This window comes from Mastigoproctus giganteus, chromosome 2 (assembly GCF_048544385.1).
Source record: "Mastigoproctus giganteus isolate SK-2022 chromosome 2, ASM4854438v1, whole genome shotgun sequence".
In the NCBI taxonomy this organism is placed as follows: Eukaryota; Metazoa; Arthropoda; class Arachnida; order Uropygi; family Thelyphonidae; genus Mastigoproctus; species Mastigoproctus giganteus.
The window spans coordinates 5,695,976-5,716,543 of record NC_143576.1 but is presented as its reverse complement, the minus strand read 5'-3'; the positions used below and the strand labels follow the sequence as shown (position 1 = coordinate 5,716,543).

The window sequence follows — 20,568 nt, the reverse complement described above, 5'->3', positions numbered from 1 at the left end:
GAGCTCAAGACTCCTCCAGGATAGCTTTTACAGAGCTTGACAGATCGATTTGCCTAGGTGACACTGATCACTCTGCAATCGCCGAACATTTCTAGTCAACCCATTATGACCTTAAAACCCCAGGCATGATTGTTAGGTGATCGACCAATTCCTGCACTACCGTCACTTCCTTTGGCTAGAATCGTTAAATGTATCGAGCTGTCTAAAAGCCTTAAATTGCTGCAAGGGTACAAGGCTACACCCCATCTTTGAATCAACAGTTTTGAAACTTGACAAACGCTGACAGTTATCCCATACACGTCTGTGCACCAACAATGAACACTGATCTAGTAAATGAATGTTTGCATAATCTCGTGACCATGTGTGCATCTGAGCACGCACAACTCATTTAGTATTAATTTTATTCTATCTCTAACGTCTGTATTTTGTTAGTATTCTGTATGCGTTTATTCACTTGCTGAAGAAGGGGCTTTTTTACCCTGAAAGCTACAAATTAGTCTTAACTTACTTAGTCATTAAAAAATGTAGTTATTGTCTCTAGTATGGAATCCAGTACTACAGGCCTATTTTCATTTATAATTTAATGTACTATGTTAAATAATTCATTTTCTGAAATTATTCTTCTTATAAAACTTTATTTTCATAAATTCTATCTAAATAATTTTACATTTACATCATTTGTCATTTGTTTTAACTCCTTGGCTATTTTAGTAGTAGTGGCATGTGATGCAAGAAAGCAAGTGTATGAGCTTATGCAGCATCAGCCAAAAAAAAAAAAAAAAACTCATACCATTCCCTCCAAATGCCTGTCCAGTTCCTCCTTAAATTTATTTAACCTATCAACTTCCACAACGACAGATGGAAGTTTGTTCCAGCAATTAACCACCCGCTGGCTAAAGGCAAATTTACGCACATCTATTCTACATCTGTCTTTTCTTAATTTGAATTTATGCTCCCTTAGGTTCGTAATCTGAACAAGTGGAAGGATCCCATCAGAATTCAGCATGCTCAACCCATTCAAGGCCTTATACACCTCAATCAGATCACCACGCAGGTGCCTAGTCTCCAGCCACTGCAATTTGCAGAACTTAAGCCTCTCTTGGTAAGAGGATCCCTTCATTCCCCTCACCAATCTTGTTGCCCTTCTCTGTACACGCTCAAGAAAATCTACATCCTTCCTAAAATGAGGCCTTCTGACCTGTACGCAGTACTCAAGGTGTGGCCTGACCATTGCCTTATACAGAGGGACAATCACCTCCTTTTCCCTGCTAGCAAAATTCCTATATATCTTTGACAAAACCCCATGACCTGCCCTGGCAGCCTGTCTGCATTGCTCAGAAAACTTCATATCTGACTGCACAATTACTCCCAGCTCTTTTTCATTTTCTATCACCTTAAGTGTAGTACCACACAGTTGGTATGTTTCTCTGGGGTTACTTCTACCCATATGCAGTACAGTAAACCCCCGCTATTCGCGGGGGTTACGTTCCTGAGAAATTCCGCGAATACTGAAAACGCGAATACTGAGTTATGGCGCCCATGGTAATAAAAGGGTTCCGTTCCAAAGTATGAAATATATAACAAAAATTAGTCTAAAATTTTGTCTGTACGTATTATGTGTATTTACCTACATAATATGACTATGTACATAGACAAACGTAGAGAGTAAGTACATAAAAAAAAAAAAAAAGCATAAGGCATCGAAATGAAAATAAGAAACAATTTATTAAATGTAATACTGTACATATTTATTAGACATTTTAAAGAAACCTTTCAAAAACATATCAAGAACATGGGTTGCTGGGCGAAAAATAACCATATCGATTTTTAAATCTTTCAAACCAGCCTTTGCTGGCTAAAAAAACTTATCCCGCAAGTGCTATCACCAGTTTCACTAAAGTGTAGTGTTGATAAAGGTGTTTTGCCTTTTCACGAATGATAAGTGAACTTAACGGAATTTTATTTTGAGTTCGGTCTTCTATCCGCAGATTTAAAGCCTTTTCCATTTTTGCTAATTTCACATCACGAGTTATAGAGCAAATTTTTGATGCAATTAGCGCGTTTTCACGGACACTACGGCGGAGTTTTTCTTCCGATTTCTTGATTGATCGTACCGTTGACTCATTGATTTTATAATGTTTTGCCACTGAGGAGACACTTTCACCATTAGAAATTTTGTCTAACAATTCAATTTTACTCGCTAATGTCATCACCTTCTTTGATCTTTTCACAGTTCCCTTTTTATTCGCGGCCATATTTTTGTAGGATTAGAAAAGAACTTGTCCACAATAAAATCACTTTCTTTTAACTTTAACACGCTCGAAAAAGTCTGTTTACATCAACACACTGCAAAATGGTAAATTTTTCACTTTTGTAAACGTATCAATTAAAAGCAAGAGATGAAACCTTCTATGACAAGCGCATTACACATACTGAACAAGGATTAGCTTGAAACATCCGCGCTCGCGATTTTGTCACCCCCCACCCATTGAGCGCAGGACACTTCCTTTTTACACCTTTTAAGTTATTTTTACTCATTTTTACTGAGGGCTGATGACCCTCCTATGTGTGAGTCTTGTGGCACAGTTTTATCAATTAGACACATTTTAATCGAATGTCCAGTTTTTAGCAGTATCCGTCTTACCGCTTTTAATCATCTGACTGAGCCATATAGACTCAGTCAGATTTTATCCGACAATGACAATGTGTCTGCTATTTTTAGATTTTTAAAGTCAATAAATATTTTTACTCGTTTATAAAATTTACATTTTTCTTATACTTCTTGACATAGTGACCTAACTAATTAGGTCACTGAAAGTTTAAATTATTTTATAAATGACATGGTCTTGGCGCATTATAGCCTTAGTAGCTAATGCGCCAATAAAACCAAAACCAAACCAAACCAAACTCATTTTTAGAGAATAAAGCACAATTACAAAATGAGGAGGCACACTTGATACACATAAAGCTGTGAGCATGTAGCAAAACGAATAAACAACACCATAAAGGCAGAGACAACTCTATTAACACCTCACTAGCTCACATTTTACATTTCTGGGGGTTACTACCATAAAACAATAAAAACAATTTCCAGTTGCGTTCCTGCTAGTGGAATCTGTTATAAACTGGTAGTGAACTCTATCTAATTGCATTTGCGATAATACCGATAGCTGTAATTGTGTTGGTTTTTAAGTTATTATGGTGAAATGTGTTTCCCCTTCACTGCTATAAAAAAATAAATACATTTTCAGAATCTTCTCTTCATTTCTATCGTGTTGCGTTCAGTTGGGGTGATTCCGCGTTCGACTGCCATTTCTTGTAAACACAAAGGCGAATCGTGCATATGCGAATTCAGTTCGTGTTATATACAATATCGTTCCCCTAAATTGTGTAAGATTGAATTAGTGTAGTGTAAACACGTGTTATAAGACGACTGACTGTACTACTCTGTGGACTGGGCAAAATGATTTTAGCCACACCCATGTTTTTTTCATGGCGGAAAATGTTCCGGCGCTTTAAAATTCACATTTTTTTAGGTTTAAATCAGCGACCGCGAATACGCGAAACCGCGAATACAGATACCGCGAATAGCGGGGGTTTACTGTACTTTGTATTTGTCAAGGTTAAACTTCAGTTGCGACTTCTTAGCCCATCTGCCCAAATTATCTAGATCCTGTTGCAGTAGCACACTGCCATTACTGTCATTAACAACCCTGCCAACCTTTGTATCATCTGCAAACTTCGACGCTAAGCCTGATATACCTTCATCAATATCATTGATAAATATACAAAACAACAGAGGACCCAACACTGAACCGTGTGGGACTCCACTAATAACATTATTCCACGAAGAGCAGCACCCATTAATTACCACCCTCTGTCTTCTCCCACTCAACCATCCATTGTACTCAACAATCCATTGTAGTAACTTACCCTTAATACCATTGTGCTCCAATTTGTACAATTATATTGTATACAGTATCATACAATTATATTGTATGATATTGTATACCTGCTTCTGGTTTTAATAAAAGATTATTTATGTGATTTTTCAATTAAGGATTACAATGGATATTTCTTCCTATATTACATAATATATTCATTATATTTACATACCAGAATGATTGATACAATTTTTTGGCATTAAATAAAATGTTTTCTAAATTTATTTGATTTGAAGCATTATTTATTCCTGCCATACCTTACAAAAAATCTTATTCTAATTGGCATGCAAAGTATGTGTTAATATGTTCAGTATGTAGAAATACTGTTTATCAGAAATGGATCATTCTCCAACCATTTTGGGCAAACAATCTTCTGCTATAGAAGGTGTAAAAATTTCAAGCATTGGTTTCCTGAAAGTTTCAGCGTGTGTGGATTCTCAATTGTTTTTTTGCTTTTAGAAGAATTGCTTTCAAACAGATTCGATGTTTGTTATAATTCCCATAAATATCTGCATTTATTAATGAGTTTCAAAATTCACAGATTAATTAGTTTTAATTAATATGTTTATCCTGGTGGTAGTATTGCCTGTTTCATAACACAAATGATATCAGTAGCCTTACAGGATCCATATTTTAACTTCAGTATTTGAAAAAGTTATTCACTCTTTCTGAATTATGCTTGGAATGTACTAATACTTTACCTTTTGCCAGTAAATTGCCATGCTTATCAATTTTGTTTATTTTTTTTAATAATTGGAAATTTTGCAAATTTTTTTTTTCCACTGAAATACTCAGTAGTTTTAAGGGAAAGAAAAGACTAAGATACATTTAGGGCTAAAGTCTCAAGCTGTGAGCAAGTTTAGACTATGTATATGTTAAGTGCAATAGCATCATTAATACACAGCTATTTCTGAATTAACAGAATATTTATAAGGCGGCATCGTTTTAAGTTATATCTCATATTGTGAATACAACGAGTTGCCATGATATTGCATTACTTCGAATAAGTAACGCTTCACCTAAGGAGAAGATTAATGTTACTTATTCTCAGATAGGTACCACAATGGTGGCCCAGCATCAATGATGGGCCATCATTGCATCACTTGAGTACCTACCCACCCACCGAAGAAGGGCCAGATAGCCCTGAAACAATGCCGTCTGGGTGGTGGTACCTATCTGAGAATAAGTAACATTAGTTCCTTAGGTGAAGTGTTACTTATTTGAAGTAGTGCAATATCATGGCAACTCGTTGTGAAGGTATTCACAATATTAGATATAACTTAAAACGATGCCACCTTATAAATATTCTGTTAATTCAGAAATGGCTGTGTATTAATGATGCTATTGCACTTAATATATACATAGGGAAAGAAAAGAGTATTAATTATATTTAAATTTTTGGAAAAATGGTCGTAACATAAAATTGAAATATGAAACAATATTTTGTGGGGCATTGCTCAAAAAGAACAAATTAAGCCAAGATTCCATCTCTGTGTATATGATAAATATTGCAAACAAATATTAACATGAAATCATTCATATTTCCTCCCCCCCCCTCTTCTTCAAGGTTCTTGTAACATTCACTACATAAAATTGATTTACTGTTCGTGGCCACAAAGTCTACCAGAATTTCTGTTATTTTTTGTGATAATGCCCACATAGGTGAATGGGGAACTTGGAGAAGTTCTTGGGTAGTGTAAAATATGCTCTTTTGATGAAAAACAGTGTTTTGTTATGTGATAAAGTGTACTTGGCCATACACAATGGAGTAATAGAAACAATATCACTTCTCTTTTCAGGCCTACTCAGCTTACATAGAGTGAACAAAATATAAGTAGACACAAGGTTAAAGACACCCGTTAAGATGGTACAAAAAGTAATCCCTAACCAGTTATTCACCAGGATTATTAAATATTTTCCCACTGGACTTGCCAGGCTTTGTGATACTGCTGGTTTAAACAAAGTAGGACCCTGCTTAATCAAAATAAAGTTAAGCTGTGTAAAAAATTTCCGGATACATTTATTATGCAATTTTAAATTATAATGCATATTAAAAGAGAATAAATCCTTATTCATTAATAAAACATCATCTATTATTAATATATGATATTAATATAATAATATATTAATAATATTATTATACAAATATTAAAATTATCAAAACACTCTTCCCTGAGTTTTGCATTGTGATATAAAACTCAGAAGTTTCTTAATTAAATCCATCACTGTTTTTGTCCAAAGTCTAGTGGTCCTTGAAGCTGTCACAGACATTCTCTCAGATACGCCAAGCTATGCTTGCTACCTGAGAGAGTAAAATGCTGATGGAACTGATATTCAGATCACACTCAAGTCAAGTGGACCAAATTTCGACAAAGTCCGGTCAGTCTGTGAAGCCAAATCCTCTACGTGTACTTTCACGATGGTGGAACCGTTAATAACCCTGGGTATAACCCTATGTGCAAATTCTGAAATATGGCACTTAGCACACTGTATGTGACTACCCAGGTGTGAACCAACATAAGCAGTGGTCGAGGTGTAGCACCCACACCACATGGAGGAATGTCCCCCCTTTCTAGGCAGTACTAGGTGGTAGATGACTCTCATAACCAGTGCAATACCACCACTTTGCTTGTTGGAGGCTTGAAGTGGTGAAACCCATATTTAGTCTCCAGAGCAGAGCTCCAGGAAACAGTCTCCCATCAGTCATGCAGTATGATTGGCCTTTTGAGGTTATGGTGGACATCATGGCAAGATGTAATCTTCCTTACATTTCGAGGGTACAGCTCTAAAACGGTATTTGCAGGCCAACCACTAGATAGTCCAACAGACTGAACCTATTGGTAACTCTCTAGGAGGCTTCCAGATCAGCTAGTGTATAATCTCACTGCCTCTACTCTGCCAGATAGTGACTGGAGAATGAATATTGTGTATAGTGACTGGAGGGAGTCTGAGTAGTGTGTATATGGGGGACATGGTTGAGGCTGTGTTATGTCAAGGAGCTAGGTATATTCTTTCTATATGCATGCCATGGGCATATCCAAATACAGCCAGGCCTCGCATAACGCGAGTTTGATTAACATGTTTTTCAGTTACCACTATTTGAAAAAAATTATACCACTTTTCACTTTACATAATGCAAATTTCCGGTTAACGCGATCTGTTTTTTATGTGATAGTTGAAAAGGACTTGAATCACATGTTAAGCTTACCGTGCATTGGACGGGCAATAAACAAACGTTTGCCTGCTGCCCGCCGCAGTGTGTTCCATCAGACATCGGAAGAAGACGTGTTACTTGTTTGTCTCCCACTAATAGAATCAGTGCAGACTTGCATTTAAAAATTCTAATTTTTAAATGAGCCAGATGAAAATGTTACCATGAAGGAGATTATTATAATTATTAACCATTGGTTCAAGGAAGCCTGAGGCTTATGCTGCACCAGCCAAAAAAAAAAAATTCCGAGTTACCCAGAAATAGAGAGAAGTAGAAAGGAATCATCAAGAAAGAGAAGAATGATGATATCCATCTCAGGACCCTGGGTGTGCCAAGCCCATACTCACCAGATGTGAGCCCCTGGGTGGAATTAACGGTAAAAGAACTAGATGAAATCTTTCGTATCGCAGAGAACCCCAAACAAAAGGTTTGAGGTTCTCTGCAATATTTATTTTGCCAGGGTCCAGAGAAGATTGTTGTCGGCTATTGGAAATTGATTGATGAAAAGAGAAAGCCGACTCTGTTCAAATATTTCCGTAACAAATTGTTTCTTCATTGTGTATTTTATGTCCGAGGTTCCCAAACTTTCTCGGTTTATGGCACCCTTAGTGTCTCATTAATTTTTTCACGGCACACCTAGACCAAAAAAATACCCAACAGGTCCATTTATTAAGTAGTTAGGAACAAACAACTTAATAAGAAATGTTGAAACAGTGAACGATCTTGAGCTAGTAGTTTGTGCAGTGTACGACAATTAAAATTAAATTTAATTTTCTGTTTATACTCTGGGACAACCAAACGGTCACAGTTCACAAGATAGACAGAATACAAGAAACAAGAAACAGCACCATATTCAGCAGTCATGGTCTTGAAGATGTCGAGTATTGCTGTGTTTTCCTTGAAAATTTAAAATATTCTGTGGTGCACAGTTTTGGAACCACTGTTTTGTATGCAATAAACATTTAATTCCATAATTATTTTCATTATCTTTTACATGGTATACAGTTAAAAAGTTATTTAAAAGGTATTTTTAAAATTTTTTATGGACATTCCTGAAGGTCAAGGACCAATTATAATATTTACTATTGATATTACATTCGATTAACTCATTTCTGTTTTGTGCGATGAATTAATTGCGTTAATTGAGGTCAGCCTGTATTTCATTACTTCATACAGCATGCCCCCATCTTTTCTTACTCCTGAATACGCTGTGAATTGTCAAACCAATATTAACAAACTCTGCGAGAAGATACAAACCTCCCAAACACATCCTTGTTCATTTCACAAATATACTTTGTCTCAATTCTAATCTCAGTGATGTCCAGTTCCACCTGCAGTCTGCCAAACTCCCATGTACTTTTCCTGACAGAATTCCAGTTATCAGTTGGTTCAACCACTTCTCATCTCATTTGTCCAAACTATTGACTGTATGATTCCTTTCGCTTCAAAGGTGGTACTTGTGCAGCTGTCCATTCTGATATTTCCTGTCAGGCACTTAGTGAGTTGAAATCTCCTCTTTTCGATCTTCTCTGGCTTAAAATCTCTCTGCCACATTCTGTCAAATTCATCTGTTGTTTCTATCATTCTCCCAACTCCACTAATCACGTGGAACTCTTTGACTTCCTCTCTTTGAAACTTCACTTTCTCCAGTCCAACTTTCCTAACAGTGAGGTAATTTCCTTGGTAATTTTAATGTCTACAACTCTAGCTGCCTTCTGTTTTCTAGTCACATGGAGTCAGCTGGTCGAGATGGGCTTTTGAAATTACCAATGACCTTGCACTGATTGTTCATTTACTTACCACAATACCAGACAATCCTAACCATGCAGCCAACACGCTTGATCTTTTTCTCACAAACAACTCTTCTAAGTACACCATCGAGGTGAGTGGTTCTCTAGGCACCTGTGATCACAACTTGGTGAAGGGCTCTTCTGCAGTGGAGTCTTTCTCTCATCAGCATTCTCAACCTAATATTCTTAGTATTACAAGAATGCAAAGTGGGATTGATTGGATTACCGTTTCAAGTCTTCTGATGTCAAAGTTTGCTCAGATCGTATCAATTAAATTATTCTTGTAGGAATGGAATCCTTTACTTCACCTTAAAATCTCATCCTTTAATCTAAACCTTGGTTTTCCGATAAATGTGCAAAGGCTGTTCAAGAGAAGAATGTTGCATATTGTGATGCTTGTTTCCAAATCTTCAGGTTCATTTTCTGCCTACACCAAAGCTTGCAATAATTGTAAATCATTTATGAATCAGTCCAAACTAGATTTCAAACAGGCTAAGAGTAGCAAACTTGCTCCTTGTCCAAATGGTAGCCAAGTATTCTGGTCTCTTGCAAAAGTTATTCATTGCATCTTTTGCCCATCTTTGTTTCCACTTCAGCCAAAGATAAAGCTGACCTGCTAGCATCCTATTTTTCTTTCAACTTGTGTATGTTGGGAGGTGGTAAACCACCTCCCAACAACATATAAGCTTTCAATGCCTGTAATCCTTCCTACTAGAATGAAGGAAATTTACAAGAATATGTCCAAAACATTGAACACAACCAAATATAAGTTATGTAGTAATTTTAAGATCCCAGTATACTCCATTCAATGCCTCCTATGGTCTTCTGTCAAAAGGAGGCTTGAAGGGTTGTGATCAATCTTGTTGCTAAGAAAGGTTCTAGTCTTGATGGTATTTGTCTTGTTCTCAAAATCAGTGCTCCTGAACTTACTCCTGTTCTGTGTCACCTTTTTCATTTTCTTATTCCAAAGGTGTTTTTCCTTCTGCATAGAAATTTGGTCATATCCAGCCAGTTTCTAAGAAGGATGACAAATCCCTCCTATACAATTATCATTCCACTGCACTGACTTCTCTTTTTTTAAAGTGATGGAGAAATCAATTAATCGTGAACTCTTAATTTGTCTAGAAACCTTCCATCTGATCAACGATTGCCATTATGGATACTGTCAATGTCGACCACTGGTGATATTCTGGCTTACGTTATCCATCTGTGGACAAATTCAATGAAAAGTTTGGTGAAACTCAAGCAGTTGCTCTTGACACTTCAAGGGCTTTGATTGTGTTTGGCATAAAGGTCTTATAAATAAGCTTCCATCTTATGGGTTCCCAACTGTTTTTTGTAATTGGGTATCCAGTTTTCTCTTTGAACACGCACTGTGGGTGATGGTAGATGTCCCTCTGTCTTCTAACTTCTCCACTAATGCTGGTTTTCCTCAACGTTCAGTTCTTTCTCCCCACTCTTTTCCTCTTGTATATTTATGACCATCTTCCATTGACCAGAAATCTTAACTGCAATTTTTCCGATGATAACACATTGTGTTCCACTTTCCAGTTCCACTTCAAACTTACAGAACCAACTTTTCTTCTTCCTCATATAAGGCGCCTCTGTAGCCAGGTGGGAAGGAGCAGCAATTTATACACACTTCTTGATTAGACCGGGGTTCGAGCCCGTCACCACCAAATACGGAGGATGCGGAAAGGTCAGGGAATGACCACCGCATATCCCGGAGCAATATGGCCTTAGTTGCTAATGCTCCTAAAAACCAAATAACAACAACATTCCTCATATATTTCTTCAACTTCTGTTTCTAGAGCAGCATCCTCACATGTATTTCATGAAAATTACAATCTACAGAAGTTCTAGTCTAATGTCAACAAATATATTCTTTCATCTTCTTAACCTTCAACCCATGCATGGTACTAAGTACTATGGGTTTTCATAAAAAAGGGGGAAAAAAAAAAAAGAAGCTACACAGAACTTTTCATTAAGCCTAGTTTTATATGCAACAGAGGAAGTACCAACTGAGGATCTGTTAGTGGCAAATACTTGACAGTATTTTCCTAGGAATGAACCATTCATCTCTGGGCCATGTCTACACAATGTTGTGCTTTTCTGTTGCTTTACCATCCTGCAAGCAAAGGAAATAACAACACTTGATAAATAGACTCTGCAATCTAAGTAAAAGTGCAATGATCTTAAAATTACTACATAACTTATATTTGATTGTGTTCAATGTTTTGGCCATATTCTTGTAAGTTTCCTTCATCCCAGTAGGATGGATTACAGTCATTGAAAGCTTATATTTCAGCTGTTTAATAAAATTGCCTTTAGCCACTTTGACATTTAACTTTTATTTAAGAAAATATTCCAAAAATTAGTTGCATTATGAGATTGTCATGTGTATGTGTATATTTATGTTTCTATCCTAATATTGTTTTTGTGTACAGCCTGATTGAAATCAAATTAATCATGAACCTGAGCATCCCCATCTGGATACTTGATTATCCTGATGGAGGATTCATGTTAATTTTTACCCACCATTTTTTTAAAGAATGTGCATTTGATTTAAGCTCCACATGTTTAGAACCAAACCAAATTTACAGTGCTCTTTTTTTTTTTCTTTTTTTTTTTTTTGAGAGGTTTGGGGAAGAGGGAGTAAGCGTGCACCCTGACAGAGAGGTGCTTCTGTTTCAATTCACTACCTTTAAACAAGATGGCTTCCACTCAAAATACAGTTAAAACCTGTTTGGAACCTTCTTTTTACAGTACAATTGAAACAAAATGTACTGTATTTGGTTTACAATACAGTATTCTTCAGTTGCACTAAAATTATTTTCATCTTAGGAACTAGTAATCTGAATGTCTGATAAATATAAAATATCTGTTCACTGAGAATGTGATTCCCTAGGAAAAATTTCCATTTCAGAATTTTTGAATTCACATAGGCATGGTGGTGATGCTCTTTCTCCATACTGATTATTAGAAAAACACTTTATACAAAAAAAAAAAAAAAAAAAAACACAAAGACAGTAAAACACACTCCTAGCCACAAATGCATAAAGATAACTGATGACTAACTTGCTGTTATAACAGGTTCTCATGGAAAATGACTCATAATTATGATTAATCTCTTCTAAATTCAGTAAGCATGCATATCCAGATTTGAAATTAACAGAAGAATTAATTTCTTTCTACATTACCAAAATCATGCATAACAGTGTTCATTATTAATTTGTTAGAAATGTTCCAGAATGCTTGTTCTGGCATATTCTGTTAGAAAGGTGGATCTGTATTAAAAGTTTTAAGAATTCAGATTTCTGATGGTTAGTATTAGCAGTGGCATAATAATTCAAGGAAACAGGCTTATGCAGCACAACCATTAAAAAAAAAAAAAAAAAAAAAAAAAAAGACTCCATTTTCACATTCCTTTTAATAATTTATCTAATCCTTCTTTAAATTTATTCAGACCGCCCACTTCTACAGTGCACTAATTGAAAGTTTAATCAAATAACCAATTACCACCTAGTGTTGCGGAAGTGATTAGTTTGAATAAATTTAAATTTAAAAGTTGGTAGTTTTATAAAAGTAGATATGTAAGTTTCAAAAAACTTTCATTATTTGTTACTTTTGCTCAAATCTTTAGTTATCTTTAACACTTTTTATAGTTGGACTGAGGAAAAATCATTTGGTTTGAGTTTAAAAAAGGTATCAGTATTTCTCTATATTACTGCAAAATATTTTTTTACCATACAGTGTTAATACAGTTTCTATTTTTAATTTATAAACTGAGTTTTATATAGTATCAAATAGTAGTAATGTTTAGAATATGATATTGAAAAATCACATTCTAAACATAGAGAAACTTGTGTTACTACTCTCTAGCAAAGACAGAAGGAATTCCTAATAGGCTTCTTCAGTTCTGACAGTAGTTAGCTGATCACAGTCAAAAAATGCATGCATACCCTTCCATAGATTATTCTTATTTATGAATGTACACTTGTTTAAACATAATACACTTGCACAATGTGACCTAATATGTCAAAGCATTGTGAAACCAATGACAACAATTGTTGCTTCAATCCATTTAGCTGACATTCCAAATTATTTAATGAGAAGAATACTGAAGCTACAAGTGGTTGGAAGAGAATTATAGAATTCCTCAAAATAAATGTCATTTGGGATAATTTATTAGAACCAACATAAGATTATGGAAAGGAATGGTTAAAATCTTAGTTTTTCCAAGGTATTAATCTGTCAGCATTTGCAGGAAAATTTGAAATTCCTCTGTGCATGGAAAAATTTGAAAAATCAGCAAAATTTTGATACCAATTTTCAGTTTTCAATATTTTCTGAACACAACTGTGAAAAGTTTGTCTTTATATCAAAGACATTTTTAATTAATTTTTGAAGATTAAAACTCCCTTTAGACCTATTTCCAAGCGAATGCAAATTTAAAAACTGTCAGTAACAGGAGCTCTCGCTGCATGAAACATGCAGTGCATATATATACAGCTTGATTCCAGATGATACATTGATGTCATGAAGCCAGAGAACATTGTCGAATGGAGTCAAAAAATTGAAGTCATTTTCAATTAGAGTCAAAAGGCAGTAAAGGCAAACTTACTATTGATAACTCTTCATTGACATGTCAGTCAGCACATGCATATAATTAGGTTTGACTTAATCATGAATTTTTCGTAATTGTTTGATAATTAACAAATACATCTAGAATTTTCTGTGGAGATTTCAAAGAAAATATTTTCAACAATCATTAGGGGTTTCAGCTGGGTGGACAGAGTAGATGAAACACAAATTGCCAAAATATTGTCGAAGTGAAATTGATCCCATGAAACTAACAGATTTAAGTTAAATTTCAAGACACATTACTAATGTGCATTTTAACTTTATTATAATCAAAATTTTGCTTATATGTCTATATATATATATATATATATTTTTTTTTTTTTTTTTTTTTTGTTGTTCATTTTTAGATAACATATATAAATGCAATGTTAAATAAAATACAGAAATGTAAATGGGCAGATAAACATCAGCAGGCCAGTTCTGATTGGTTCATCCTTATTCAATATGTTGTTTTAAAAGAAGATTCTATATGTAATGACACTTGAGTTTTCTGCATGTTGTTCCTATACAAATATCACTTTCTTATATTCCAGCATGACTCATAGGATGCATATAACGTCTGATTAAAAGGTTCTAAGACTTTATCATAAAGGAAGCAATGAAAATAGAGGGCCAGAATGATTAGTATTAGTACTGGCAAACAATGCAAGAAAGCAAGCTAACAGCATCGGCAAAAAAACCCCCACTTCTCACATCACCTATCCAACCACTCTGATAATTTTTCTAGTTCTTTAGCTACCCACTTTTATAACACCAGATGGGAATTTGTTCCAAAAACCAAATACCTGCTGACTGAAGGCAAAACCATCTTTCCTCAATTTCAATTTATGCTCCCGTGTGTATAGTCTGAGCAAGAGAAAGGATTCCATCAGCATTGAGTTACTCAATCCATTTAAAGCCTTAAACACCTCAATCAGATCTCCTTGCAGATGCCTAGTATACTGTTGTTTGCAAAACTAAAGCCTTTCCAGAGAGCACCCTTTGGCTCTCATTAATCTCGTTGCTGTTTTCTGCACTCACTTCAGCAGATCCACTTCCTTCCTAAAATGTGGCTTCTAGACCTGTGTAGGTCTGGAAGCTTTATCTCCAGGGAATAATGAGAAAAGTGAAAGTTGTCCTAAAGTGGCAGTGAGTGTGAGGTAACATATGGTAGTTTTGGCCCATTCATTTTTACAAGAAATGACAAATTCATAAAGATACATTGGTATTATTTAAAGTTTTTTTTTTCTGAAGCCATGTTGGCAAAATGATCTTTATCTAGGATGGTGCTGTATTACACATTTGTATTCCTGAGTGAAACTGGTTTTGCATTAATTTTCCTATGGGTAGAAAAGCCCACAAGGATCCCTGATTTAACACCAATTTATTGTTCCTTTTGGGGAAAAAAAAGGTATTACTCCTGTGGTATAGTGCCAGTCAGTGATTGGATTGAGGAAAGTTGCTGAATTTGCTGATGTGTATGTTGAGATCAGAATATGTGTAAAGTAAATGGAACAGATTGCAAAAAATTGTTTGATTAAATCTTTTATGTTCTGTTGTATTTCAACAATACCATTTAAAAATGGGTAATAACTTGAAATGACTCTGTATATTATGAGTGTTTTCAAAGACAGCTAGTCCCAGTATAACTAAACATTTCAGGCCAATTTTTTTTTCTTAAATCTCTTCCAAAACTAACCATTTTCCTGAGAAATAAAACTAATGGTTAACTATATTTTACCTTTAGACTCTTGCAGATATGTTATGTTGTTCAGAATGGATCTGCAGAAAGAAACTAACATTTATGATCTCTGCATTCATATTAAAGTTTGAAGTAGTGATAATGCACTTGGATTTGGAATAGCCTCTGACTGTTGGCATTACAGGCCTGTTGAATTTTCTCCAACATAATGTGAAAAGGGAATTCCTTAAGTTTGTATTGCTACTCAAGGACAGGACCATCAAATAGGAGATACATCTTGCATGGATGGTCTGAGATATTTCAGTGAAGAAATTAATGTCAAAATGCATTTTGACATTAATTTCTTCGTGTAATAGAATAATCAGGGTTTTTGCTAGTATAAACTTGCCACATAGGTAATGCAGTAGCATCATTTTGTACATAAATGTCTTAAAAATAAAGCAGAGTTTCATAAAATTCATTATACACATTCCATGTTGTAAATCCCTTCACATTAATTTACCCTACTCATGCACCTTGAATAAGTAACACTTCCTTAGATGGAGTATACTGATATTTATTCTCATCTGAGTGTGTTTTATAAATGTTTTAAATTTATTATATAGTAGCAAAATAAAACTGCAATTATTTTTTACAGAGTGCATCTGAACAGAGGCTTTTATTGTTTATTAAGGATAAACTCGAGGAAATCATAAACATTTTAATGGGAGATGGTGAGCGAATATCTTTTTGTATTTAAATTTTTATAAACTTTTTTTGTCTAAATTAATGGCAGCACTAATTGGAGTTGTTTGATTGCATTTTTAGGGTGCAAGTGAGTTATGACAGCAGTCTCTCTTTACTGTTACAAGGTGTGATTAAAAGGTTTGAAGACTGAATTCTAATATTTGGGAAATGAAGCTTACCAGTCATTAGACAGATCTTTGAAGCATTCTGATAGGCTTCTTTTGGAATTGTTGCTAATAGTTCCTGTGTTATATAATGAATAATTAGTCATTGTAAATCTGTGACCCTTAAAGGGAGCATTAAGCTATGCAAATAAAATATATTAAAGAGCTAAATCCAGTGAGTATAGCAGATGGGGGGACCACAGTGATGTGGTGCTTTGCAAGAAATTCTTGACTAGACAGCTTAGAATGTGCTTTTTTATTGTTATGATGCAAGTGCTGATTCTCCAAACCCCATTTTAAGTTGTTTTCTCTGACAGCATCACCTAATTTCTGTAGAAATGTTTGTAGTATTCATGGTTGATATTTTGACTATGCAGGACAAATTCATAATAAAGTGCCCCTATGTGTGTGTCAAAAAAAAAAACCAAAAAAAACCAGACAATATGATCTTTGTATTTAATTGAGATTGTCTTGCTTTTTTTTTGGGCCATTGTTTCCGGATCACACAATGAAGGAAACAAAGTGTGGTTGAGCAGGAGCCTATCAAAGATCGTGACTTCCTGGAAATTGTTGCACTCTCTTTTATCATCAATAAATATGCAAAGCTTTAAATATGTCATATTCATTTGAAATTTCACTGCTTTCCAAACACCTTGCCAATGTCAGTTGTTGTGGCAATGAACAAGATGATGAGATGCACGCAAGTGTTATTTCGATTCAAATCATTACATAAATGCATATCTGTATTACCCCGGCCCTCCTGTCTTACAGCCTCCCTTAACATGTTTGTTGCCACCTAAATGTGAGAGAACCCATTCGTTATGCTGTAACTTTCAGAATATTGGGAAAAAATCAACATTCCGATATCTTCAGCATTCCGAAAATTTATACATAATGATTGAAAATTAAAAGTTTGGAATTCATTGCGAACAGTGAACACTTACTTTAACACAAATGAAGAACAAATAAAACTGTGCCAAGTCTATAAACAAAAGCCAAGCATTACCAAAGCGTTCAGTCACTGTGCCAGTTCCACATAGCTGTTAATTTCATGTGCTTTATGTTTAGAGCACCCATTGGTTGACCACTCATATGCATTATATTATAGTGCTTGGGTACATTTTGAATGCGGCACATCAATCCTAGTACTGCCTTATACATACATGAGGGGCAGAAAATGTGTCAAGGTATACCCAATAGTTCTAGAAGAAAAACCCCCTGCATTAATTTTGTTCAAGTGTATCCTGTTTCTACAAAACAGATTCCCTCTTCCTAGAAGTGCAAAGCATGCTGATAAAAATAACCTCACAAAAGCTTTGCAGAGTCCCTCAAGTCTTGAGTTAATCCACACATAAGCTTTCAGCATATATTCCCTCCTATCATGCTTGTACAGGGTTGTACACATGTATTGGTCATGATTGCATAACTAATGGCATTTTTCTGCATTGTCCTATATTTTTTCCAACAAATCTTTAGTTTGTGTGTGCTTAATATTATTAGTCCCCACATCAATAATAATTCCCTCTTTATCCCCTTTAAAATCTGACAGTCTGAGAGTGATGTCATTAATTGCTGTGTCTGGCAGACACACCCTGGATGTAGTCCATTTATCCTTATTACAAAAAACGTTATCCATTTTCCTGACAATGGAATCTCCAATTAGAACTAAATCCTTTTGAACCAGAGAGGTTTATTCTGTTCTGCAGACTGAGTCAGGGGGTGCATCACTTTATAGATTACTAGAATATTGAGTCCCTCACAAGTTTCCAGTTGCATTTTTCACTAGGGAAAGCATCTATTTCTTTAGTGACTCATAAAATATACCTATTTGTTTCCCTTCTGATATAGTACCTGTTCAGATGACCGTTGAATGTTCCACAAACTGTCAGCCTCAATCAATTCAGGCAACTTATTTCATTAATAAACAACTCCCTGGCTAAAATAAAACTTCCTATAGTCTCTGAACCTCTACCCATATAACTTGTCTTTTCTAACTCTGTCTTTTGGAGAATACCGGTGATGATCAGTCTCTAGGATGTGACGCTTGTGCTCATCTGTGGACCATGTCTCTTCATTGGTTTCTGCTGTAGCCCACTTGCCAGGTTGTTGTGCCGTAGCTGAGGAGATGATCATTGCACAGTACAGTTGATTTGTAATGTGAATGTGAAATTTGTATTGTAAATAATTGTATACTGTACTATACTATTTCTATATAGTATAGTACAGTATTTCTAGTATAGTATTTCTGATTGAGGTGTATAAGGCCTTGAATGGGTTGAGCACGCTGAATTCTGATGGGATCCTTCCACTTGTTCAGATTATGAACCTAAGGGGGCATAAATTCAAATTAAGAAAAGACAGATGTAGAATAGATGTGCAGAAATTTGCCTTTAGCCAGCGGGTGGTTAATTGCTGGAACAAACTTCCATCTGTCGTTGTGGAAGTTGATAGGTTGAATAAATTTAAGGAGAAACTGGACAGGCATTTGGAGGGAATGGTGTGATTTTTTTTTTTTTGGCTGATGCCGCATAAGCTCATACACTTGCTTTCTTGCATTACATGCCACTACTACTACTATATGTATGGCAGATTTGCCAGATTTTTTTTGCTAGGTGCTGCTTTACTCAATAAATGAAAAAAAAAAATGAATACCCCTGTAACTTGAGCTATGGACCTAGATCTGGAATCATAACAGTGAAAATTTTGCCCTCATTCATTTTACCTCTCAGAGTGTTATAGACCTCATTTAAGACTCTCCAGAATTCTACTTACCATGCTGATAGCTCACGTATTTGAAGTCCTTCCTCATGTGAGTACCCTTATGCTAATTTCACGAGGACTATCTTTGGACTCTTTCAAAAAGCTTGATGTGTTTTTTAGGTGTGATTTCCATACTGGATCACAATATTCCAGATGTGGTCTTATAGTTGCCTTATACAGTGAGTTGAACCAATCTCTGCAAGAAAATATATAATAGATTATCAGTAATCCTCTTGTTTTCTGTTCAACCCCACAAAGTGTGCAACTTATTTTGAGGTTGCTATTCCCTTAATACAAGATCTTGAATTTTGCTGCATTAAAACATAGATACCACATCTCTGACCAATCCTGAAGTCTACGTATGACATCCTGAAGAAGTGCTGCTTGGTACCAATCATTAACTCCTGACCTTGACAACATCTGAAAATTTTGACATTATGCCCCACATTCCTTTGTTGATGTCAAGAAACAATAGTGATCCCATTTTTACTAATGTAAAATTTTTACATTTTTTACATTTACATTTTTACTAATGTAAAATTTTTACATTTTTTACATTTACATTTTTACTAATGTAAAAATCCATGGATTTTTACATTAGTCTAATCTTATTCCATCAAATTAGTTCCATCTTATGCAGTTGCCTTGCATGCAGGACTATATAAAATGCTTTACTTAAAATCCAAAATTAATGTAAAAATTATTTCCTACATCAAGCTCATGAGTGACTGTCCAAATAGGGAATTCATATAACAAAAACTTAGTAAGGGATACAAAATGTATATACTGTAAGCTTGATATTGATATACATATACAGGCAGTTCTCGCTTTACAAGTTTTTGCTTTACGAGTTCCCAGGTTTACGAGTTTTTTTTTCCCCAGGTATCAAGTACCAACAAAATCGAAAATATGAACATTAATTGCAAAAAATGAATGTTAAACATTCATAAATACCGCATTCCAAATCATGTGTGTAGCTATACAATACAGTGTACCCCCCTTTATGATATTAATCAGTTCCAGAGACACCATCGTATTGTTAAAATATTGTAATGTGAACCCAATAACACATTGTTTTTTGGTAATTTTTTTCAAGATCTCGGAAGTTGAAATTTTCACTGTATAACTAAGCTATTTATCTCTCTAAAATGTCACTTTTAAGATCACGAGCGTGACCTTAAGGCCATATAAAAGGTCATGAGCGCGGTTTGTAAATTGTATTAGTTACTAATTCAAATCATTAAAATGCACTACACTTTCATCGTTATCATATGTTCTGTTATAAGAATCAATTTTGAACGCCTTTGTGATATTTTTCTGAAACACATTTCTGGAGGTCACTACCATAAAAGAATAAAAACAATTTGCACTTTCTGGTTTATTGGACTTTTCTGTTACTGCAAGCAATTATAAACGGGTAGTAAACTCGATCTTCTTGCATTTGCGCAAATACTGATAACTGGAATTGTGTGGTTTTTTATGTTATTGTGGTGAAATGTGCTTCCCCTTTACTGAAATCTTCAATCGTATAAAAAACAAATAAATTTTCAGAATCTTCTCTTCATTCCTTTTTTTTAAGCTTTGTAAACTTGTTACTCCCGCGAATCGTGTTAGTTGCAATTTGTGTATGCTGTTAAAAAATGCTTAT

The 20,568-nt window shown here is 35.0% G+C and overlaps 1 protein-coding gene across 1 annotated transcript in view; it reads left to right on the top strand.

Annotated features, from left to right (window-relative positions):
- The window catches only part of LOC150089132 (TBCC domain-containing protein 1-like), a 219,297-nt gene that overhangs the window by 41,767 nt on the left and 156,962 nt on the right, over positions 1-20,568 (top strand). The window contains exons 4-5 of the mRNA XM_090390345.1: positions 12,611-12,650; positions 15,908-15,983. Coding sequence (XP_090246471.1) covers positions 15,974-15,983 — 10 coding nt within the window. The 5' untranslated portion in view covers positions 12,611-12,650; positions 15,908-15,973. The remainder of the gene's footprint in view (positions 1-12,610; positions 12,651-15,907; positions 15,984-20,568) is intronic.